Source organism: Apodemus sylvaticus, chromosome 8, assembly GCF_947179515.1.
Source record: "Apodemus sylvaticus chromosome 8, mApoSyl1.1, whole genome shotgun sequence".
Lineage (NCBI taxonomy): Eukaryota > Metazoa > Chordata > Mammalia > Rodentia > Muridae > Apodemus > Apodemus sylvaticus.
Genome location: NC_067479.1, coordinates 95,404,604 through 95,429,639, shown reverse-complemented (window position 1 = coordinate 95,429,639; position 25,036 = coordinate 95,404,604). Strand labels below are relative to the sequence as shown.

The 25,036-nt window shown below is 37.6% G+C and overlaps 1 protein-coding gene across 7 annotated transcripts in view; it reads left to right on the top strand.

The window, feature by feature from the left end:
* Ankrd28 (ankyrin repeat domain 28) overlaps positions 1-25,036 on the top strand; it is a 133,985-nt gene that overhangs the window by 71,653 nt on the left and 37,296 nt on the right. For 5 of the 7 annotated variants that reach the window (XM_052190097.1, XM_052190102.1, XM_052190096.1 and 2 more), the window contains 5 exons: positions 6,874-6,944; positions 13,710-13,910; positions 15,463-15,550; positions 17,097-17,239; positions 18,085-18,297. In XM_052190097.1, coding sequence (XP_052046057.1) covers positions 6,874-6,944; positions 13,710-13,910; positions 15,463-15,550; positions 17,097-17,239; positions 18,085-18,297 — 716 coding nt within the window. The remainder of the gene's footprint in view (positions 1-6,873; positions 6,945-13,709; positions 13,911-15,462; positions 15,551-17,096; positions 17,240-18,084; positions 18,298-25,036) is intronic. The other 2 variants (XM_052190099.1, XM_052190098.1) reach the window with 1 other exon arrangement.

Genomic DNA, 25,036 nt, shown 5'->3' with positions numbered 1-25,036 from the left:
CTGTTAACCCTCTGTCACCTTGTGAAAACTAGCCAGGTTGCCTGCATGATCTTTAGCAGTGTTCTTTTGTGAAGAGATAACCCAGACAGCTCTAGATCATCTGAAAGATTGTTTGGGATTTTAGAACACACACAGCCAAGTGAAAGGAACACATTGACACTAGGACAAAAACATTCTTTTGGAGAACTCAGTCGTCTTCCTTGTATCTGCAGCAGCTTCCCTTAAGTCAGTGCCCGTGCTCATTGGGTATATAGTTCCTGTAATAGGTAGACATTTCTTATATTTGGGTTTAGAGAAGTCTGTTAGTTACTATTTTATTTCTGTGATAAAACACCATAACCTATTAACTTGGAGAAGGAAGGATTTATTTGGGGGGGGGAGGCTTATGATTCCTGTAGGGTCCATAATTATGGGCACAGCATGAGAGCAGGAGTCAAACTTAAGGCTGAAATAGGACTACTCACATCTAAAACCACAAACAGGAAATAGAGACGGAGCACTGGACACCACACGTTTTTCCCCCCACATGGCTTTTAAAACCTCAAAGCCAGCCCCTATTAACACACCTCTTCCAGCAAGGACACACCTTCTAAGCTTTTCTCAAATTAGGGAACCAAGTACTCCAGTGTTGGAGACTTATGGGGGTCATCTCATCTGAAATACCACATTCTACTTCTTAGCCTACGTAAGCTCCTGATCATCTCAGAATGCAAATAAATGCATTTAGTATAACTTTAAAGCCCCTCCATAGTGGTTTTCAGACTGTGGACACACACTATAGACTTTTACAGACACTCAAGCTGCTTTAAAGTATTAAGTCTCTTCTGAGATTCAAGACACTCTCTGCTGTAACCCTCTATAAAATCAAAAACCACATTATCTGCTTAAATCATAAATGACACAAGATGCACATTCCTAAAGGGAGGGTTAGAGGAATAGTGGGGAAATATTAGACCAAAGCAAGACCAGAACCCAGCAAGGCAAACTCCAGATTCTGTAGCCTCTTGTCTGATGTCAAAGTGCTTAGATGGAACTGCTGTTCCAGCTTTTCTACCTGAAAGATTACACTGCTACCAACAGCCGCCACTGCCACTTCTGCCTGGTTCTACTATCAGAGTGTGGAACTCTTTACCTCTTGGGGTCTCCAACACAACCCAGATTTCACTCTCCACAGCTTCAGACAGTGAGCTCTCTTCAAGCCTCCATACAGAGACCCCCTGTGCTGCATAACTAGCCTCAGTGACTCTTAAGCTGGAGAGGAAGCTTGTCTTCTGTACATCCTTCATGACTCTAAAGCCAGCACCTTGCGGCTGTCACTGCCACCTAGAGCTGCAAGCCTGGGATGAATGGTGCCCTCTGCAATCACATTCCGAGCCACTATCGTTTTTTGTTGCTTTTTCACAAGTTGAAAGCTTAGTTGGGTGGGGTCTTGCCGTAAGGGTGTCCTTGCCCTTCCCTTTATTCCACTGCAAATTTGGCCTCTCATTAATGGTGAGAGTCTTAACGATTACAGCCTTTCTTGCAGTACAAGCCATGTTGTGATGTACAAAACTGTATATTTTGTATTTCTTCCTCCTGCATTTGCTCCTTTGCATTGTAGATCTACAAATGACTGGTGCAAATAACTATAAAAACAGAACCAATATTAGGCCATCTTTCAGTTTTCACCAAAGAAATCAGTTCATTACTTTTAAATTTAATGTAAGGCAAGTTCTTAGAACAAGAGCAGAAAAAGCAGCCACATTCTTTTTCAAAAATATCAGGAATGGTCACTAGCCCAGCTGCTAATATTGTTCCCTTTGAAATCTCTTGAGCTGGGCCTCTGATCCTCATATAGCTCAGAGCACACTGTCGTCCAGGCTTCTACAAAGATGGCACCCACTAAGCTTCACTTAAGTGTTCAAGCACTTTTCTAGGTCAAAGTTCCAGATTCCTTCACGTTCCTCCAAAAAGCAGCTTGGCCAAGTCTGTCACAGCAGTGTCCTACTCTCTGGTATGAGTTTCTATATTAGTTATTTTTCTATTGCTATCATAAAACACCATCACCAAGACGACATACAGAAAGAAGGGATGGTGTGTAGCCTTTGAAACATCAAAGTCTGCCCCCAGTAACAATGCTTCATCCAGCAGGGCAACTTCTAACAGGGCTACTACCAACTAGGGACCAAGTATTCTGGGCTGTCGTCAGAGAGGGGTGGGGGGGCGGGCATGTACCATCAAGCAGGTAGCTTAAATAAGGCATGGGCAGGATGCCTAAGGCTTATGGGGAACATCTCATTAGACCACCATAGCTAGTCCTAGTAACTATCTCCTCATTCAAGGTGATGTACCTTCATATTATTTTATTTTTGATGACTTGTTTTAAGATTAAATGTTTTAAAATTTATGGTTAAATTCATTAGAACATAAGTATTTCTGTATGACGCAGCCCTAAGATTTGTAAGTAAGTATAGTATTTTTGACCTGGTTCATATAACCAAGCTTTCTTAGCCAATCTATAATTATGCTGAGATCCACTGGAATTACTAATTGTCTTAGAAGGAGTAAAATCACAAGTACTTACAGTATCTCTGTAATACTGTACTAAAATTAGCCTTTTCCTTTATCTTATTCTGCCCTTAGCTCTATGAAAGTATTACAAAACAAGAATGCTAAGGCAGTACTTACCAGCAGCATTGTTTACAACTGAAGCTTGTACTATCTTAGTGGAAAGCCAGTGTCTTGAGTTAGACATGCTTTTCAGTTCACGTTAACTGTTCTCATCTGAACCTCTCTTCTTTGTATCTGCCCTTCTTCATTACCACTCTTACTCACATTGAGTAACATTTACACACACATTTTTTATTATTCTAGAATGTTTCTCCTAAAGACTAAAATTTCTCATCAATTAAGAACAGATATTTTGTTTAGACGCTATTAATGTAATGCTTCCATTCAAATCATATGTTGGCAGACTGCTGGAAGTTACCTTTTCAACGCATGGAAAGCATTATTCAAAAATTCATTTCATTGGCCTCTTATAGAAAGTAATTCTTAATACAGAATAGGGATCTGATATTTCTTCTTTTGGGATTAGATCTAAAATGTGCACATCTCAAAAGCTTGTAACATAAGTGTATTAGCTGGGGCTGTTAAGTGGGGGGGGGGGGGGTACCATCAAGCAGGTAGCTTAAACAACAACAGTTTGTTTTCTCACAGTTCTGGTCAGAAGCCTGAGGTGAAGGCATGGGCAGATTACTTCGTCTTAAAAGAAGAGGCTCTGCTGTGTCTTTTCCCTCGACTTGTGAGTGTTGTAGACAGAGGCCTCCCCCTGCTTTCACTCCATCTGTGTCAGTGTCTATATTTCTTGTTCTTTTACAAATATCTTTATTAGTTCTTTGAGAACTGTGTATTGAGGGTTAGAGAAATGGCCCAGCAGGTAAAATAGTAATCAATGCCCTCTTCCTTAAACGGCTCTCTTCTTTGCCTTCAGTTTGCTTGCAGTGATTTCTCCTGCCAAAATATCTACCAATAACCTAGCCAGAACAGTGGAGATGGGCTTGCTAGCATATAGTATCTGTTTGAGTGACCGGGATGTAGTGAAGAGACTAATCTTTCTCAGTGACTTAGCATCTTTATAGCTCATAGACTATCTGTTGTCATGTGTAGAACAAGTGATGATAATGAGAAGCTGTTAGAAGTCCCCCCCCCCCAAAGATAGTTTATGTTTAAAGGGCATACAGTCCTCTTCTTCCCCAGCCCCCCCCCCCTTTTTCCTTCCTTTTTCAAACTCTTTGGCTAGTATTTTATATTCTTGACTAGTTGATGAACCATCTTACATTATTAGAATGGCTTTGATGTCTAATGCATATATTAATGTATGGCTAATTTTAGGAGTGTTCTTTATAGAATAGAAACCAGAACTATATTGCCTTCACAGAGTTTACCAAAAGAGGCTCTGTGAATATCAAACAATAAAAATGTGTTGCTGTACTTGTAGGTCTTATATCATCATTTTTGGTATTGTTCATTTCCTTTGATAGGAACACAGTCAGCTACTGTTCTTGAAAATGTACATCATCACTATGTCATGCTTGTTAGTATGCAGATCACATACAATTTAAGGCATGTGTGTAACAGAGAGACCTTTTTCATAAATTGACCTTTACATTATGAGAAATTAAAACATTTGATTAGTGCTTTTAAAGAAAGCACAGGATATAACAAAAGATAGCTGTGTTCTAAAACAAAAAAGAGATAATGAGCAGAAGTTTAAAGCCCTATCGTTGAACAAGCCCTTTCTTTTTAGTATTGTTTGTTACCAGTAGCAGTGTGATACCCTCCGTTAACTTTTAATGGATTCTTTGTTGTAGTCATTGACTTATTAAACATGAAAAAGAAAAAAGACTGTCAGAGCAAGAGAGAATGAATCGGGAGTTTTCTTTTGAATTTTCATCTCCTTAGTGTATCATTAAATTAGTTTGTTTTCAGGTAGTTATATATCTGATACCCGTATCTTAAAGAAATACTTAAAAACTACCTAACTCCTGGTTCATTTTTTATTGTTTGTACTGGGAGCCAAATTTTTGGAATTTTTTCATTCCATCTTTTAATTTTTTTCTTTGGTGTGATTTATTTTTTTACTATCTATCATATATAGAAAATTGTAGAAACTACAGTACTAGAGAATAACAGTGAAGTAGCTTCCCCCCTGTACCACTTCCCCCCCCCCACACACACACCAGCCTTCTGTATGCCTGCCCAGTATTAAGTGTACCCAGAAACCAACCAACCACTCAGGTCCCTACTCTTTTAATATCTTGTCATCCCTCTATGGTTCCAGTATTCATACTAATCAAATATGAATATGGACTTACCTCTTCCTATTTTTAATTAAAGGTAAAACATTATTTATAGTTACTGCTTTTCACTTTTATCTTTTTTACATTTTATTTCTCAAAGCTATCTCAGCACATGGAGAGCCACTTTGGGGTATTTTGGTTTGTTTTTGGTTTTTGGGTTTGTTTTTTTGTTTTTGGTTTTTGGCAGTCACGGTTCTGTTCTCTTGTCATTACTTCAAAGCTGGCTTCCTGAAAGTATTTATGAGAGCTCAGTTTTTGCCTTTGTTGGCCCAGGTACTATCTGTTCTAATTGTCTTGAGTCTGTACCTTCAGGCCTGTATTTCTCCTATGTGTATATCTATATGTGGGCATGAGTTCTTATGTAGAAAAAGCTGTAGGGATTCTAGAGAACCATGGAATTCCTGAGCAGGCAAATGAGAGGACGAAAGACCTCATTGTCCTTCACTAACTTGAGTCTTTAAAAAAAAGTGAACATCTCAAATGTTTCAACCCAGACTTAAAACAGTCTGACCTCACTATAGCCAGCTTGTCTGCCTTATTATTCTTGGCCTGCAGAACTGACAGCTAGTTACCTAAATATTTACTACACAAATACTGCCGTCTGAAGTATGCCTTATTGGTAAGTACGTGTGTGGCATGGACAGGGTCCTGAGTTAAATCCCTAGCACTGCAGAGGATTTTTTAAATATATACACTACTCACACTACTCCCTTTGACCAGTTTTTTGTTTTGTTTTGTTTTGTTTTTTTGTTTTTGTTTTGTTTTGTTTTTGCTTCTTTCTGTCTCAGCATTTTTGAAACTGTCACTGTTGATGCTTATAGAATTCAACTACTCTCACTTTTAATTGCTGCTTTTGTTTTCTTTATGTTTTATAGTTTTTGTGTTAGCACTTCTAAATCTACCATCAACATATGTGCTATATGCACTGGATTATTACATGATAATTTTTGTACCAGGGTATTATAAAGTCTGTTTTATAGATGAAGACACTTATATTCAGAGGGTCACAGCATTATTTGGAAGGTTTCTTCTGTAGCTGTAAGTATTAGAGCTATAACATAAAGTCACTCCACTTGATTATCTATCCCTTGAACCCTCACACTTAACAACACAGAAACAGTGTAAGCATTAGGAAGTATGAATTTTAGTAATACTTGACTTTGGTTTGTACACATAAGTTTAAAACTACGGAAATTTATTAAGGATCATTCAACATACTTTTTTTGTTATCATCTAGGAAGTGAAGAATTGGGGTTTGGGGCATAAATCTCAAGTGATGTAGAGGCCAAGACCTGATGGCCAGTTGACAGCCAAAGCCTTTTCCTCTCTGCTCACAGCACACTCATACTATGAGCCTCTTCTATTGGGTTCATCTTTTTTAACTTTAAAATGTAATATTTTTATCTTATTAGATCTATTTATATTTTGTTGATGCCTTTGTCCACTGACTTAATTTTTAAATTACATATATTTGATTTTTAAAAGATCCTTCTTTAAACTGTAGGTATAACCAAGAAAGTCTTGTAAATTGGTTTATTTTCCTATATCTGCAAACACTGGATTCTATTTTGTTTGATAACCTTTTTTATCAATGTATTTTTAGTTATACCTGTACAGTTATCTTTATATTACTTTATGAAATTATGCATTTATTGGTAAAGAAATGCAGTAAAGATTTTATGTTAATATATAATTCATCTTGGAATAATATTATGTTTGTTTCTTTTACATATTTGAGATTAACACTTTAAAATGGGGATTTGATTTTATTTTGAATATGCTCTGTATAAAGGTGGCTTTTCTAGCCTAACTATAAAATGCTGTTTATTTTCTTTTTAATACAAAGAACTGATTCCTTTTGGATAATTATATCAACTTAAAAGAATAATTTTGTTTTATAACTTAAGGGTAATATATCAGAAGAAAATATACAAGTAATTTCTTAATTATCCACTCGGGACTACATAACTAGGTTTATGTAAAAAAATACTTCATGTAAAATATTTCAATTATTTTTTTCTTCTTGTTGCAGGAGCTAGAGTTAATGCCAAAGACAGCAAATGGTTGACACCTTTACACAGAGCAGTTGCATCTTGTAGTGAGGTATGACATTTCTCTTAGTGAATGTATATAAAGAAGCACTAAGTAGGTCTGCATGTGTCCAACTTAAAACTGCATTTTTTAACCAAAGAAAACATACTATACTATACTATACTATACTATACTATTAAAAAAAAAAACTACTATAATACCTAGACCAGTCATTTTACTTCAAAATTTGTACAAACTAAGCTAATTGTTACATTTCTTCTTTTGTGTGTCAGATTCTTAAGAGAGTCTGAAGTAAATGAGTAGACAGCCTTATTTCTGCCCCTCCTTCACAAGAAAGTGTTTTCTAACACTAATCCTCTTTCGGTCTTTTCTTTACCGGTTCATAATGCCCTAACCCAAGGCTCTGCTTATCACAATGTCATCAGTATTGTAGAATGATTAATTTCAACATTGAAGTTGAATTTCAGGAATATTACTTTTAAGTACATTTTTATGAATGGTGTATGTGTGTCCTCATGCGTGTTTACATCTGTTTGGGCACACAGATATATTGAGTGTGCTTGCATTTGTATGTACATGGGGGTGGGGCCCACCAGAGTTAACATCAGATGTTTTTCCTGTTCACAATCCACTTTATTCACTGAAACAAGGTCTTTTGCTGAACTTCACCAACTCAGGCTAAGCTAGCTGCCCTGGGTATTTCCTGTTTCTGCTTCCAAAGTGCGGGGATTATAGGCAGCTACTACACCTACCTGGCCTTTTTTTTTTTTTTTTTTAAACAAGGGTTCGGAAGATCCAAACCTGGATCCACACCCTTGTACCTTATCAACACTGTGCCATTTCTTCAGCCTTGATGCCCATTGCAGCAGACTCAAAAGTATTACCTTAAAGAATGTGAGTCTTCTCACATGGAAAAAGACTTTTCCTGTTTATAGTCCTATGTGTTGTATATGCATTATGGTAATTGCATTTGTCCTGATTGGGTTTGGGTTGGTTGGTTGGTTGGTTTATTCAAATTAGCACAAGCTAGTCATCTAAGAAGAGTTGTTTTGTTTTGTTTTTTGGAGACAGGCTCTTACTCCCATGATAGATGAATATGAGCCCCCGGTGGTTGCTGGGATTTAAACTCCATAATGTAGGCTGACATCAAACTCCTGACCCTCCTGCCTCATCTCATCCTCCCAAGTGCCAGGATGATGGATGGTGTATACCACCATACCAGTTTGGTGTGTTTTGTTTGTTTGTTTGTTTGTTTTTGTTTTCCATGTGTATGGGTGTTTTGCCTGCATGTATGTCTGTGTACCACATACATGCTGAGTGCCCATGGAAGGAGTGACAGATCTTCTGGAGTTATAAATGTTTGTAAGCTGCTGTGGGTCTTGTGAATTGACCCCAAGGCCTTTGCAAGAGCAACCAGCACTCTTAATTTCTCAGCCGTCTCCCCAGCTCCAGAAGAGAGAATCTTCATTGAGAAAATGGCTCTATTAAGATTTTGGCCTGTAGGCAAGTCTGTGGGCGTTGTCTTGTTTATTGATTGATGTGGGAGGGAGGGCCCTCCCTTGGCAGGTGATCTTGGATTGTATAAGAAAGAGCACTGAGCTGAGAAGAGCCAGCCAGTAACATGCACTTCTGCGTGGCATCTGTTTCAATTCTTGCCTCCAGCTTTAGCCTTGAGTTTCTGCCCTGACTTCTTTCATGATAAGCTATAAAATGAAATAAATCTTTTCCTCACTAAGTTGCTTTTGGTTATGGTGCTTTATCACAGCAGTAGAAACCCTAAGACAACATTCTTGAATAGGTCTGTTTATTTTCTCTAACTGTAATGGAATTGTGGGGTCATAGGCCTCAGTGTGTCTGGTTTACTCCCTGTCTTCTCAGATGTTAATACATTTCTGAGCATATCTTTTTACCAACCCTATTAAATACTAGTGTTGTTTCCTATATTTCTACATTGTTATTTATTTCAAAGACTAACAATCATGCTTATGCCATAAACTGTAGTCTTTCATTTAGAAATGCTTGAAACCTTGTAACTTAATAGCTATTCACACTTTAATGTTATCTCTGTGCGTTAGTTATCTTACAGCAATCTCGAAAAGACTGGTTGTCAGTTAGTATCTGCTTTCTCCCAGAGAAGAGCACTAAGGAGCAGCAGTTCTGCAAGACTTGAACTTTATGTCCTATAAGTGATAGGGGTGAGTTCTTTATGTATGCCCAGGAGTAAAGCTGAGTCATATAGTAGTTCTATTTTTAATTTTTTTAAGGACTCTCCAAAATAATTTCTATAATGGAAGTATTAATTTTCATCTCCACCAGTTGTGAATGTGTTCCTCCTTCTTCACATTCTCCCTAACATTTGTTGACTGACAAGCAGAGCCAGTGAGCTGTGAGCTTGATTGGCATCTGCAGGGAGGTCCTTCAGCTGTGTTAGATCTAGAGAATGCCACTGTTGGAAGCTTCAGAAGGTCATTAAGAGAATCAGTCAGCCACTAGCTCAGACAGGCAGGCCTGGATGAACTTGGCAACTGTGTAGGTAATTTGTTCTAAGAGAGCCAGAGTTACACAGTAGCCAGGCTCAAAGTGTCTTTGTAGATGGGGATCAGTACAGTGTCTTGAAATCCCCTGAGCAGTAAGACCTGGGGGCTATCTCCAAAGTTCCAGTTTCTGAATGGTTCTATGGGACATTAGCTTTATACTGTCAGGGCTCACAGCTTAGGGTTGGTTTACTAACATATCAGAGAACCTTTTAGCTGGCTGCTTAACACCTCTCGCAAACATTACATTTTTCAATGTTACACAGAATGGTTTTACACAAAATGGTTTTAGTTATGTTCTATCGTGTCAGATTTCTTTTCTTTTCTTTCATTTGAATTATTTACTTTGATTTAATGTGTCTTGAGTGTTTTGCCTGCAGAGCCAGACCAGAGCGAGCCCTTAGTCCCCTGAAACTGGAGTTAGAGATGATTGTAACCTGCCGTGTGGGTGCTCAGAACTAAACCCGGGTCTCTTCTGATTCATCTCTCCACAGCCCTGTTCTTAGATTTCTTGATGTTAGGGCATTCTGAATTGGGTAAGAGTAGTTTTAATTTGTATTTGCCTGATGGTTAGAAATATTGGACACTTTTTTTAAATCAGGTACTGACCATTTGTGTTTCTCTTCTTAGTATTTTAAAGATTGATTTATCCATGTATTTTATATATATAGTGCTGTTTGTTCATACACACCTGAAGAGGCAATATGATCCCATGATAGATGATTACGAGCCACCCTGTGGTTGCTGGGATTTAAACTCAGGACCTCTGGAAGAGCAGTCAAGTGATTTTAACTACTGAGCCATTTCTCGAGCCCTTCTTTTTGGAAATTGTTCAATGTCCATTTGTTAATTGGCAGTTTTGTTTCCTTGGTGTCTAATATCTTCAGTTCTTTGTAAATTCTGAATATTAGTCCCTTGTGTAATGTATACCTGAAAAGATTTTCCCCTATTTTATGGGTTGTTTCCCATACTGATAGTTTGTGTTGCTAATAGTTAAGATTTCATATAATCTCATCCATTGATACATGAGGCTAGTTCTGTGCTGATCTTGTTCTAATCAGAAAGGTCTCTCTGAACCTAGTAGCTTGACAGGTATCACCTGTTTTATTTCAGTGCTTCGGGTTTAAATTAAGGAATTTCATCCATTTTTAACTTATTTTTTTACAAGGGGAAAATTATAATCTGAGTTCATTCTTCTGCAAATAAGATACCCAGTTATGAGAGCACCATTTGTTGAATAAACTGTTTTCAAGTATGTGCTATTTGTTTCCATTGTCAAAATTAAGTGGGCATAGCTTTGTTGTTTCATTCCCAGGTCTTCCTTTCTATTGGTCTTTGTGTTTTTAGACAGTGCCAGGTTGTCTATCACTGTAGTTCAGTTTGGGTCAGGTTGTGGAAAGGTAACACTGGTCCACATATATAAAGAACGCTCCCAGCAAGTTCTTACTCCAGGATTACTTGATGAGTTTTGCTCTTTGGTGGTTCTATATGATTCTGTTCCTTTAATATATTCAATATGATAATGTGTTTAATGATTTGTTTATGTAATCTGTAAAACAATTTATTTTTCTAAGAGTACATAGTTGGAGTATATAAAGACTACTGGGATATTTTTGTAGGTTGGTTTTTGTATTCTGTAGTTTGTATTTGTGTTTATTAGATCTCAAGAGTTTTCTAGTAAACTTTAGGTTTTTAAAGTCAAGGATCATTGCATATATAGTTAAAAAATAGTTTGACTTCTTCCTTCTTATTTTTATCCATCTTGTTTGTGTCTTTCTTTTGCTGTAGCTAAAACTGTATCAAATAAGAGAGGGGAGAATAGGAATTCTTATGTCTTGTTCTTGATTTTAGAGGAAGTAGTCTCAGTTTGTCTCTGTTTAATATAATGTATTTTGTAGTTTTATTGTATATGTTTTATTATTTTGATATATATTCCATCTACTTCTAATATCCCCAAAACTTTATTAATAAGGTCTGATGTATTTTGTCAAATGCCTTTTTAGTATCAATTGAAATGATTATGTGATTTCAATTCTTAAGTTCATTTATATGCTATATTATATTAATTTATATATGTGGACCAGTGTTACCTTTCCACAATGAAGCACGCTTGGTCATAATCTTCTTAATGTGTTCTGAATTCCATTTGCAAGTATTTGGCTGGCAATTTTTGCATCTTCATTAAAGAAACTGGTCAGTAGCTTTCTTCTTGTTCTTGTGTCTTTACCTGGTTCAGGAACCAGAGTAATATTGAACTCATAGAATGAATTTGGTGGTACTCCTTCATCTTCTGATATGTGGAACAGATCTAGAACAGTTGGTATAAGATCTTTCTTGGAAGTTTGGTAGAATTCAGCTGCTAGTTCATCTGGTCCTGGGCTTGGTTCTGCTCTGCCCTGCGCACTCTGCGCTCTGCACTGTGGCTTCCAAGATCTCATTACTTACAATGGATTGCTTTACATTATTGATATTTTCTAAGTTTTTTTTTTAAGTGATAATACATTTAGAAGTTTTACTATTTTTTCTGAGTTATCTAGCTTCTAAGAATACACTTTTTCATAACAGTCCCTAGTAATGTTCTGTAGTTTGCGGGAGTTTATTGCAATGACACCTTTTGCATCTTGAATTTTGCTAGTCTGTGTCTTCTCCCTTTTTCTTTTTGTTAGACCAGATAAGGATTTGTCTGTCTTACTAACTTTTTCAAAGAACCAATTCTTTAGTTGATTTTGTGTTTTGTTATTTAGTATTTATTTCATTCATGTATTTCCTAATCTGTATTATTTCTTACCATCCACAGAGATATTTGCACTCCCATGTTTATTGCTGCTTTGTTTACTCTAGCAAGGAAATGAAACCAATCTACTTGCTCAGCAGTAGAGGAATGGTTGATTAAAGCGTGGTACAAATAAAATACTGAGCTTTAAAGAAAAGAGAAATCAAAGTTTGCAAGAAAATTGGACTTATATATAATTAGTTGAGGTTAAATAGTTTCAAAAAGAAAATATTACATTTTTTTTCTCATGGTTTCTTCTGGCCTGTAGTTTATATATGATATTCATATGTAGTGCATATAATCTGGTAAATGTATATGTGTACATGTCTAAAGGAGAACAAGAAAAGGTAAACACTGGGTGATGAGGAAGGGCAGAGTGCAGACAGGTCACAGTTATAAACGGAAAGCAAGCTTTCCGTTGCTTTTCTAGTTTTAACTCTCATGGACTTGGAGAAGGTGGCAGATAAGTGCATAAAAATATTGAAGGTAAGATTCTGTGTTAAGTTCCACAGCTTCAGGATAACTTCTGTAACTATAGACATTCATTGTGGTTTATAGACTTTGGGTCTGGTATCTTTGTGTGTGGTGTTTATACGCAAGTTCTTCACAATAAAGTTTTAAAGTCTTAAGTATTGACATTCTGTTCCAGTTCTGTTGCTTTTTACTTTTTATGTGGTTCCATACTTATCAAATGTTGTTATCATTGTGAGGAGAAAATTTGCTGTTTAATTATGATTATATTGCTTAATGCTGATGGCATGCTAAATTCCTAGGAATCCTAACAAACATCTACACTTTAAAAGTGGTAGTGTGAAATTGTTTTCTTGTACTTCTCAGAGGTGAATTTCTTGGAACAGTAATTCTTAAGTTGCCTTAATACTAATATTCATATTAAATAACATTACAATAAAAGACCTTTTATATACTAATTTAATTAACCAGACCTAGTGATTCTTTTCCACTTGGTAAAATGTAACACATAATTCTTTAAATTATGAGAGCTATCTTTTTTTAAAATTTGCATATTTAATATCAAAGTAATAAATCTTATTAAAGCTCTTTATTGTTTATGTTAATTCTATTTTACTAATAAAAAGTGTAAGCTGCTAACATTTTTGTTGGGGGGGTGGGTGTTGAGACAGGGTTTCTCTGTGTAGCCCTGGCTGTCCTGGAACTGCCTCGAACTCAGAAATCCGCCTGCCTTTGCCTCCCAAGTGCTGGGATTACAGGCATGCGCCACCATGCCCGGCTCTGTTAACTCTTTAAAACATGTATTTCTTCAGGGTTTTTTTCTCTACATTTTCATAGAAAGTACTGTGCTTTTGTAAGAAAAGAGAATGTTTTATCAAGATTATGTCTTTTTATGGCTCTAAGTACTATCTTTAAGTTCAAAGTATTTTCTTAAGTTTTCATTATTTATAGTGAACTTATTCATAACTTTTATTTTCGCCATATGTGCACATCTTTATAAATTTCTCAAAGTATTCAACCCTCTTGTTTTTATATTAGGAAGCAGTTCAGATACTTTTGAAGCATTCTGCTGATGTTAATGCACGTGATAAAAATTGGCAGACCCCTTTACACATAGCTGCTGCTAACAAAGCTGTGAGGTGTGCCGAGGCTTTGGTGCCTCTTCTGAGTAATGTGAACGTGTCGGACCGAGCAGGAAGAACAGCATTACATCACGCGGCTTTCAGTGGGCACGGTGAGGTATGTGCTTCCAATTAGAGACTGATCGTCTGTCTTCTAGCCTCTAGTTAGTAATGAGTTTGCCTTCCTTTAATTTGTTCAGTTCATAGTAAAAGAAAAAAGGAAAAAAAAAATGCTCCTGATATTGCCCTTAGCAAGCCTGCCAGCTCTTCTCCAGTGATATAAGTGGTTCCAAATTAAATAGTACTTACTACATATACACTAGAATTTCATAGTGACCTGGAATGAGAGGACTGTCAGCTAGCCATTCTGTTGTCAAGAAAGTGCAGGGAGACAGCAGCTTCATTGTTCTCTCAGAAGGAAGGATAATAGCAAAGAAAGGAGATGTTTGGCAGCTATGCTTTCTTCTAGCTTATTATTAAGATAATACCTTGGTGATGGGACTATCAAAACATGAAAATTAGCCATCACAGTGCTGGGGAGATGGCTCAGTCCATAAAGTACCTTCTGTGTAAGCACAAGGACCTGAGTTCAGATCTCCAGCAACCACATGGAAAGCTAGGGGTGCTGGTGAGCACCTGTAATCCCAGCACGGGGGTGGGAGGGTGGGGGGTGTAGGTGGGCAGAGACAGCCAGAGCTCTCCAAGTTGTTGGTCAGCCTGCCTAGCCAAAGTGGGGAACTCCAGGTGAGAGACCCTGTCTCAAAATAAGGTGGAAAACAACCAATATCGAGCTCTGACCTACACACACACTCTGCCCTGCACACACATACACACAAGTTTACACGACACACAAAACATCAAGCATTGGCAAGCCTAGTTGAACAGAGTTAGAAGAACCTTTATCCGGTCCCCTCGTTTACCCCCCCACCCTCCCACCCCCCGTTTGCCTGCCTTTTCTTTATTTCTTTTTGTGCTGTTGTTCCTGCTCTTCACGTGCCTTCCTTAATTTAAGCTGAAATATTGCTCTGTTCCAAACTCTTAGACTCCAGGCTGGCCTCCTTCCTCAGCCTATTCTAAGCAGTTGGAACCCCAGTGTGCCCAGATCCTAGTCCTTCCTTTTGAAGACACAGAGTCAGTGTTCTCATGGCATACTCAACCTTGTGCAGCTGGAACCTGGGGGCTTCATTGTCTTCACAGCAGTGCTCTGAGTCCTTGCATTAACTGTAGCGTACATCACAACTGTAAATATGATAATGTTAGTATTGGCTCACTATGAGATAAGTACACTTTGTAATAATTTGTTTTAAACATGGTAGATGTACCATAGACGATTAAATTAAATTTCCGACATTACTAGTATGAGACAGTTACATTCTAATAACATTTTAGGTGTAAATAACAATACAATTTCTGTTTAAGTATTCAGACTTCAGACTTTCAAGATTTGTACTTATGTAGATGTTCTTAAAATAATGAATAGTTGCAAAGTGGCATCTTAAAAGAGCCTGATTTCAGCAACACACTGAACCCCTCCCATGTTATCATACTATATTAAATGTCCTTCAACTAAAACAATTCAGTGTGAGAAACATCAAGTTAAATAATCATAAGGCATATTTAGGAATAATTCTACTTCTGAATCTCAATGAAACTGTTTACTTTTATTCCAGATGGTCAAACTACTCTTGTCCAGAGGTGCCAATATTAATGCTTTTGACAAGAAAGATAGGCGCGCAATCCATTGGGCAGCATATATGGGTATGTACTTTACATTTGCTTTTGACAGTATAGTTAGGGAAATAATGCAGTTATACAGTATCTGAGATTGCTACCCAAGCAGAACAGGGAGAAGAGATGTGCTGCAGCAGTACACTAGATCTAGTTTATAAAACTTAGAGAAGAAGAGGCATTGCAGATGGTGGCCTGGGATGTTTATCCATCCTTCTTTTACTGGATTATTAAAGTATAAGTTGTGAAGATGCATCTTAATAAACAAGAGGCAAAGCGAAAGTGCTGTCTTTGCTTTGTATGCATAAGGCTTTGAGTTCAGTGTGTGTGTGTGTGTGTGTGTGTGTGTGTGTGATTGTGTTTGTTCATGTTTTCACACATGCACATACATGTTTGCGAGTGTCAGGTCAGCTTCTAGTATCATTCCTCAGGAATTATCCACCTTATTTTCTGAGTCCTGGCCTCTGACTAGGACCTAGGGTTATATTAAACAGACTAGCCAAACAGCCTCAGAGGCCTACTTGTTCACAGCTCCCCAGCACTGGGATTAAAAGTGTGCACTTCCACCCCTAAGGGTACCATTTTAGTCACATACCCTACTTTAATGGCCAAAACCTGAAAATGTGATGTTTAGTACCAAAAATAAGTGCCTCTTTTTATATAAGGAAAAATTTTCTTGTTAATTGAAGGTAAAATAGCCAGAAGGAGTTGTGTTTAATCCTAAAGTCTTTCACTCTGTGGATTTTTATATCCTTAAGTCTTTGAAGACTTTTCTGAGTAGTCTGTTGTAGGTTATTCATTGGAACAGTTTAGAAACAGTATATGCGATTTTAAACAACACATTCTGTGTTAATAAAAAAAAAAAAAGGTATGCACAGTAAGTGGAGTAGGCCTTTCAGGCCTTTCACTTGGAAGGAATTGGGTTTGACATAACAGACTATTTTCATCAACTGAAGGCCAGAATAATAGTGTTTGAAATTGAACTTCAGAAATAGTTAAGTGTGTGGACCTCAGTCTGGGCCTTAGCATGGCTTGGTTGTCCTTGGTACAATTGATTATAATTAAAAGGGTATTCTTTGTTTTGAAGATAGCAGCACCTTCTTGATCTACCTTGTGTTGCCCAACATAACAGAGTACCCAAGGTTAGGTAATTCTGAGCAGAATTTCATTTCTTTCAAATTTTGGAGTTTTGGAAGTCCAAACGAGGGTTCTGTCATCTGGTTGATACCTTCCTTCCTGCTGAGTTATGTCATGACCTGACAGAACAAGTCATCACAAGGTAAAAGAGAAAGAGATGTTAAATGACCTTGAGATAGAGAAGCAAAATCTAGTCAAGGTTAACACTAGAAATAAATTATATTGTTTTTAGTTATTCTCTCTACCTGTAATTTTCAAAAATATTCTGAATTCTTAGATTTTTTTCAATTGTCTTGAATTACAGCATAAATATTAGTCATGTATTAGAAAATTAATGTGCTATTTTATGTGTCTTAAAAGGTATTTAGGATATATTTAATAATTTCTATGTGCTGATAGGTTTTGCTTCTTTCTTTGGTGTTTGTTTATGCATTTTCAGGTCACAGTGAAGTAGTGAAATTACTTGTATCTCAAGGAGCTGAAGTGACGTGTAAGGATAAGAAGTCTTACACACCTCTTCATGCAGCGGCCTCCAGTGGAATGATCAGTGTAGTCAAGTACCTTCTAGATCTTGGAGTTGATGTAGGTATATCGATTGAGCAGCATACATTCATGTAGTCTGTGTTTTGTTATTCTGTTGTCAGAACTTAGGTTTGAAAGATAATAGTAATATGTTTGTCCTTTTACCAAATCTTTCTAAGTCTTTCACTAGCTAGTCTGCTGGAATGATCAATATATGTGTCTAAGTGAGGATCACTATCCTGTGGTGACACACCCTGACCAAAAGCAACTTGGGGACAAAGGACTTTATTTGGCTCATGCTTCCACGTCACTTCCATCATCAAAGGAAGTGAGGCCTGGATCCTGGAGGCAGGAGCTGGTGCAGAAGCCACGGAGGAGCACTGCTTACTGGCCTGCTCCTCATAGCTGGCTCATCTCACTTTCCCTTGAACCCGGGATGACCATCCCAGGGATGACATCACTCACAGTGGACTGGGCCCTATACATCAATCGGCAATTAAGAAAATGAACCATAGATTTGTCTATAGCCCAGTTTTATGGAGGCAGTTTCTCAATTGAGGTTCCCTCCTCTAAGATGACTCTTGATTATGTCAAGGTGACATAAAACTAGCCAGTATAATAGGTAATTAGACAAACTGTGTAAAGAGTTACACTTTTGAAAATACATTGGGTTTTTTTTTTTTAAATAACTCTTGTGAGGAATCTAACATTGTATGTGTGAAGCACATTCTCAAAATGTATGTAGCCCATTTAAAACCAAATTGCTTATTGTTAGGTCTATTATTGTAAAACAACCTTAGCATTATAAACCTCATGTTTGTATTTATCCTTTTTTCTATAACTAATAATTTAAAATAGCTTATAGTAGTAATAGAATTACTTCACATTTACATTTTTTCCTATAGATGAATGAACCAAATGCCTATGGAAACACACCTCTTCATGTGGCCTGCTATAATGGACAAGATGTTGTTGTAAATGAGCTCATAGATTGTGGTGCTAATGTGAATCAGAAGAATGAAAAAGGATTTACTCCTTTGCACTTTGCTGCTGCATCAACACATGGAGCACTGTGTTTAGAACTTCTGGTTGGCAATGGGGCTGATGTCAATATGAAGGTATGAAACAATTGCAATCCATGCTTTAATATGTAGTTAACTGTCTAAAATAATATTCATAATATACCATCCAGAATTATAAAGGATCCACTAGTAAACTCAAGAACATGGATAAGAGCCAGGCGGTGGTGGCGCACGCCTATAATCCCAGCACCTGGGAGGCAGAGGCAGGTGGATTTCTGTGTTCAAGGCCAGCCTGGTCTAAAGAGTGAGTTCCAGGATTGCCAGGGCTATACAGAGAAACCCTGTCTGGGGGGGGGAAAAAAAAAAACAGAAAAGAATATAGATAAAGCCAGATGTGGTGGTGCACACCTTTAATCCCAGCACTCTGGAGGCAGAGGCAGGCAGATTTCTCAGTTTGAGGCCAGCAGAGCAATACAGTGAGACCCTGTCTCTACTGTCAACCCCACCACCCCTCCCAAAAGGAATATGGGTAAATAAAATCTTATGCTGATCAGAGAAAGAATTTTATGCATTTTCCCTCTATGTAAGATTCTAGAACAGATGGAATTCTGTTTATTTGGAGTTCCAGAATTTATAGTTGAGGGGAAAATAACAGATGAGTTGTTGCCCATGGGAAGGAAGGAAAAGTCACCTGGGCCGGGAGCATGAGGAGACCTTACAGGGTAATGAGGCTGCTTTGTATTTCGGCTTTGGGTTCTGTAGATAGCACTCACGAAAGCCTGCCATGGGTGTGTTTAAGATTAGTGCCCTTCATTATCTGTAAACTTTGTTTTAGAAAGGAAACTCCAGATATCGAATAGTGATACATCCTGATTGTCACACAGTGATGACACCTATAACTACCTCTACAGCATCAAATAATTCTATTGATAACGTGAGAGAAAACATGGAGTAGTGTTGGTGCTGTAATCCAGATGGTGTGTGTATATATAGGTACTCAGGCTGCGAGGTTTTGTTGAAATTGTTCTTTTCTGAAATTTCTGTTACAAGATTTTTCCTGGTGTTAGAAACAGCAGTGTCTTTTACATATAAAGATTAGTCACTTGACTTTATGTTCATAATTGCTTTCAGGAGTAACGTAAGCATTTTAGAAATATGTTAAAATTCAGGAGTCAAAATAAATTTATCTTCACTGTTATAAATCTGTGATAAATACAGGTAACCAAGTTTCAAGCATTATTATTTTATAGTACATAGTTATTTTTGATTGTTAAAATGTATTTTCACTGTTTGTTCCTGGATTTATTCATCAGTATTTTATTTAAGCACTTGACAAAACTCACCTTGTTATAAAGAAAACCAGTCAGTCAAATTTGAATAATTTAGGATTAGTAAAAATTTGTCAGCTTACAAATAGTTTACAGAAAATTTCAAACACTGCCTTGCCTAACCACAGCGATACACTGACCTCCTGGAGACGTGAAGGAGCCCTAGGTCTCCAGGACTCAGTTTGTTATCCCTACCCCTCACCCCTCAACTGAGGGACAGATTCATTTCCATCATTTTCAAGGAAGGAAGACCAGAAAGTATCAGTAAGAGTCTCTATTATGCTTTGGGCTAAACTGTCTTTTTAAGTTATTTTAAATTTTAAATTATCTTATTACTTTATGTGTATGTTATTTTGCTTGTATATATTCCTGGTGCCCATGGAGGCCAGAGCTGGGAGTCAGAGCCTCTGGAACTGGAATTGCACTTGTGAGTCACCATATGGGTGCTAGGGGTTAAACTGGGATTACAGGTGCCCTTAGCTGCTGAGCCATCTCTCTAGCCCCTAAACTGTCTTTTTAAAGAATTTGTTTAGAGGTTGTAGAAATAATCCGTAAAGTGGCTTGCCCAGCAGGCCTGATGCCTTTAGGAAAATAATAAACACTGTCTTAAAAAACAAAGTGAGTGGCTTCTGAGGAGCAACACCTGATGTTCCCTGGCCTCCACATGAATACACATTCACATTGCACACGCGAACACATGCAAAAATATGTATTTATAGATAAGCAGTTTTGCACACACTTGTAATCCTAACACTTAGAAGCTAAGGCAGGAGGGGGATGATTTTTGAGGCTACCCTGAGGTATAATAGCAATACCATATCTCAGTTAGAAACAAAATATACATGTATGTATGTATGTATATGTGTGCATGTATATGTGTATGCTTTCAATCCTCAAGACACGTAGTAACATTTTTTTAATTGATGACTGGCTTCAGGTTTTGTTTTGTTTGAGACAAGGTCTCACTGTATAGCATGACTGGCCTAGATGTGGCTGTGCAGACCAGTCTGTCCTGGAACTCTTTAGAACCTCCTGCATCTGTCTGCAGTGCTGAGTTTAAAGGCAGGCACCACCACACCCAGATGATCGTTTTCACTTGAATTCTATCCCCAGCACAGAAAAATAACAAATTTTGTGTGGTAAGGAGAATTTTTTTCCCCTAAAGATAAAAAACACCTGTTTATCTTCAGAAACAAAAAATTAAATCTAGTTTTTTTTTTAAGTTTCTATGATACATGTTTATGATTAAATGTCTAAAATTAATCTATCACCCATGTTTCATGGAAATAATGAAGGCTTACTTATTCTGTTATAAACTTTTCAGCTATATGCTGCTATATTTAAAGGATAAAGATAAGATTTTTAAAGTTGGGCAGTGGTGGCACACACCAAGTGCACTCCAGCACTTGGGAGGCAGAGGCAGGCAGATTTCTGAGTTCGAGGCCGGCCTGGTCTACAGAGTGAGTTCCAGGACAGCCAGGGCTACACAGAGAAACCCTGTCTTGAAAAACCAAAAAAAAAAAAAAAGGTTAGATTTTTAAACATATCAATTTATACACTAACTTGATAAGTCATTTGGTTCATATCAGTGTCTCTGTTGAAAACGCTTACCTCTCATTGTTTCTGTTTATCTTTTCTTAGGAATTTTAAGTTGGTAATCTGTTCTCTAAAGGTTAAATATAAAATGCTCAAAATTAGTGGATATAATGTCCTTAATGGTTTATAAAATTCAGTACTGACATTTTGAACATCACATGAGGACTTTTTGTTAGTTGACAGAGGGTTTATCTTTGTGATTAAGCAGATTTGAAGGCAGGGGCCTACAATAGATACCATAAAATGTGCCTAATGGTTGTTAATAGACCTTTCAGTTCAGTTGTCTGAATTGTATTGGGGCTAAATTCCATTGAAACATGTTTCTTGTGTTGATCGCTTCTGAAATGCCATTTAGCTCTGAAGTTGTATAAAGATAGCTCTAGGTTTTCAACCAATAAGAATTTTCAGTGCCCACCCACCCCACCTCTATGCTTGCAAGTCTTTTACTTTATACCAGTTACAGTTATCAGAAAGGAAGGACCCTCACTTAAGAAAACGCCTCCATAAGATCCTGCTGAAAGGCATTTATTGTCTTGATTCCTTCCTTCCTTCCTTCCTTCCTTCCTTCCTTCCTTCCTTCCTTCCTTCCTCCCTCCCTCCCTCCCTCCCTCCCTCCCTCCCTCCCTCCCTCCCTCCCTCCCTCCCTCCCTTCCTTCCTTCGTGTGTGTGTGTGTGTGTGTGTGTGTGTGTGTGTGTGTGTGTGTGCGCGCGCGCGCGCGCGCGCTTGTTTTATTTTGGTTTTTAAAGACAGGGCTTATGTAGCCCTGGTTGTCTTGGAACTCACTCTTGTAGACCAAGCTGGCCTCAAACTCTTAGAGATCTGCCAGCCTCAGCCTCCCAAGTACTGGGATTAAACACATAGCAGTCTTTTATTTTCTTAATTAGTGATTGATAAGGTAGGGCCTAGCCCATGTGGGTAGTTTCATCCCTGGCCTGATGATCCTGGGTTCTCTAAGAAAGCAGGCTGAGCAAGCTAGAGAGAACAAACCAGTAAGTAACACTCCACCATTCCATTGCCTCTGCATCAGCTCCTGCCTCCAGGGTCCTGCCTTGAGTTCCGGAAGGGTAAGCCAGATAAATCCTTTCCTCCTCAAGCTGTTTTTGTCTTGGTGTATCACCACAGTAATAGTAGCCCCGACTAAGACAGTTTCCCTTGCTGTTTTTGGAGACAGGCTTTCATGTAGCAGACTGGCTTTTTAACTTGCTCTAAGCTGAGGTTGGCCTTCTGCATCGTAAGTGCTGTGATTATTTATAGGTGAGTATAGCCACAATGCCTGGCTGTCTTTACTTTGAGACAATTGCTTACTGAATACCCAGCCTGGCCTCAGATTCATTGGTCTTCTTGCTTCATCTACTTGAGTGCTGAGATTGTAAACAAAACCAGATTTCTGTTCTTAAGAACAAATTTTACTTCCATACCAGCCCATCAGTCTAATTAGCCACAATGGCCAGTAGCCAGGATTCAGTAACCTCCTGATCTTGTAAAAGTTTTATGCAAAGAGATTCAAATATTTAATTCCTACTTTGTGAAACATTTATGAAAATCTTTTAATCTCTCCCACTCCATAAAACTTTTTCCACACAAAGGCCTTGCTACTTTTCTGGAACCTTTTAACCTCAGCTCCTTCATTTCTGTGCAACAATTCTTTTAAAACTGGAGTCCCTCCCCCCCCCCAATAAAAAGTGTCACACACCTTTAATTCCAGCATTCAGGAGGTGGAGGCAGTCAAATCTCTGCATGTCCACAAACATGTGGACAGCCAGGGCTACACAAAGAAACACTGTCTTGAAAAAGGAAAAAAAAAAGAATTTTTTTATTTATTTTATTTTTTTTTTTTTTTTTTTATGCTGGGTAGTGGCAGCACACTCCCAGCACTTGGAAGACAGAGGCATGTGGATCTCTGAGATTTTGAGGGCCTGGTCTACATAGTGAGTTCCAGGACAGCACTAGGTGTTGAGACCCTGGAGGGAGAGGGAGAGGGGGGAAGGAAGGAATGAAAGAAAAGAAAAGGAAGAAAGAAAGAAATTATTTAACCAAACAACATATATCACACTGAAGTTTAAGCATAAAACTACTTATATAACATACCTATAACGTTGGTATAACATTTCTTAGAATGCTGGTGATCTCTTTACTTGCTGGCTGGCAAGATGGCTTAGCAGATCAGGCTTGAGCCTCACAACTTAAGTTTGATCCCTAGAACCCACAGGCTGTCTTCTGGCCTCCACGCATACACCATGACATTAGCATGTGTGCAAAACATAAGTAATACATAAATAGATGTAAAAAATTAACTTCTACCTTGACTCTAACATGATTTTAGATGGTTAAAGACAATCATTTTTGTCCAATTTAAAGAGAAACAAATTTCCTCTCCTACTAGTGTTAAAGCATATTTTTCAACTGGTAATCCTAATTTCTTCTCCATTTATATATATACCTTCTATAATTAGTATGTAGAAAATAAAAATATCCTAATGTTCTCTATAAGCTTATAGAGGTCCATCTCTTATTAGCTAGAAGACAAAGTGGAATTCTTTAATTCTTTAATCTTTAAACTCTGTTTCCACACTTATAAAACAGAAGTAATAGTATATTTACATATATATTTTATTATATTTATACTTAGAGTATGTAGTGTATTTGTGTGTGTGTGTGTGTGTGTGTGTGTGTGTGTGTGTGTGTGTCAGAGTCAGAAGACAACTTGCAGTATTAGGTTCTCTCCTCCTAGTGTTTGACCGGGCATCAAACTTATGTCATCAGGTTTAGCAGGGAGCTCTTTTCCCTCTGGGCTGTCTTCCTGGCCTGAAAATAATAGTAACTATCTATCTATCTGAGGGTTATGAGGATTAAATGACTGGCATTTATGAAGTATTTTGAAATTATACCTAAAATGTGTTTATAATACCTAAACAATGTTAACTGAAGTCATATCTATCAAATTCCACTATATTATGAATCCTCTTTATATTTTTATTTGCTTTACTTTTTGTCCACAAAATGACTGTGAATAAAATTAACACTGAGTTGAAATTTCTGTCATAGTGGAACATTTTTGGAAACATGAAACTAGAATGCTTTTGTTAAATATCTTTGTGCTTTTTCCCTGGTTAAAGGAATAAAATATCAAATAAAATGACAAGTATAGGTATGTTATATAAGTAGTAATATTTAGACTGCAACAAACATATAAAATATAGATAATATCCTCATTATCAGTTTGAAGAAGTAAAGGTTCAAAATTGTTAGTTTGTGCAAACTCATGCTTTGCTTCTGAAGTCCACATGCACACATGCATATACCTTCATCCAGTGCTCCAGTGAGCAGAGATCCCTTAGACTGGAGAAAGGGGGCACGCTGGCCGTGCCAGTGCATCCCTGCACTCCAGACTGTCCCAAAACAAGCTAGGACAAGTATAGAATCAAATACCTTGATAACTATTCATGTCTCTGTGACATGACACGTTTTACAGGGTTAGTACAGACTTGGAACATTTATCATAGTATATGTACAGAAGGCATGCTGCATCATTTAGGATTAGGAACACAAGCATTTTCTTTCTGTTAACTCACAAGATTTTAGAGGTAAAAATATCATTTAACAAGGAAGAAGAAAATAATATCATATCACTCGGGCATTATTTTACATTAGAAATTTCTTCTGAACCAGGAAAGTACAGCCAGCCAGTCTGATTATCTTAAGTAATTCAAGAAAATAGCTAACAATGTCGATTACAAATTAAGACATGGTGGTTAAGATAATTTAGAGTGACCTAAGGCTGAGGTCCTAGGCAGGAGGTGAAGGTGGCACTTGGGATGCTCATGTGACTGTTGTTATAGTGCCCACCCTCGGCTGGGCCTTGTAATAGCCGATGTGTCTGTCCTTCCGCCTGTAGGTAAATCTCAAGGTT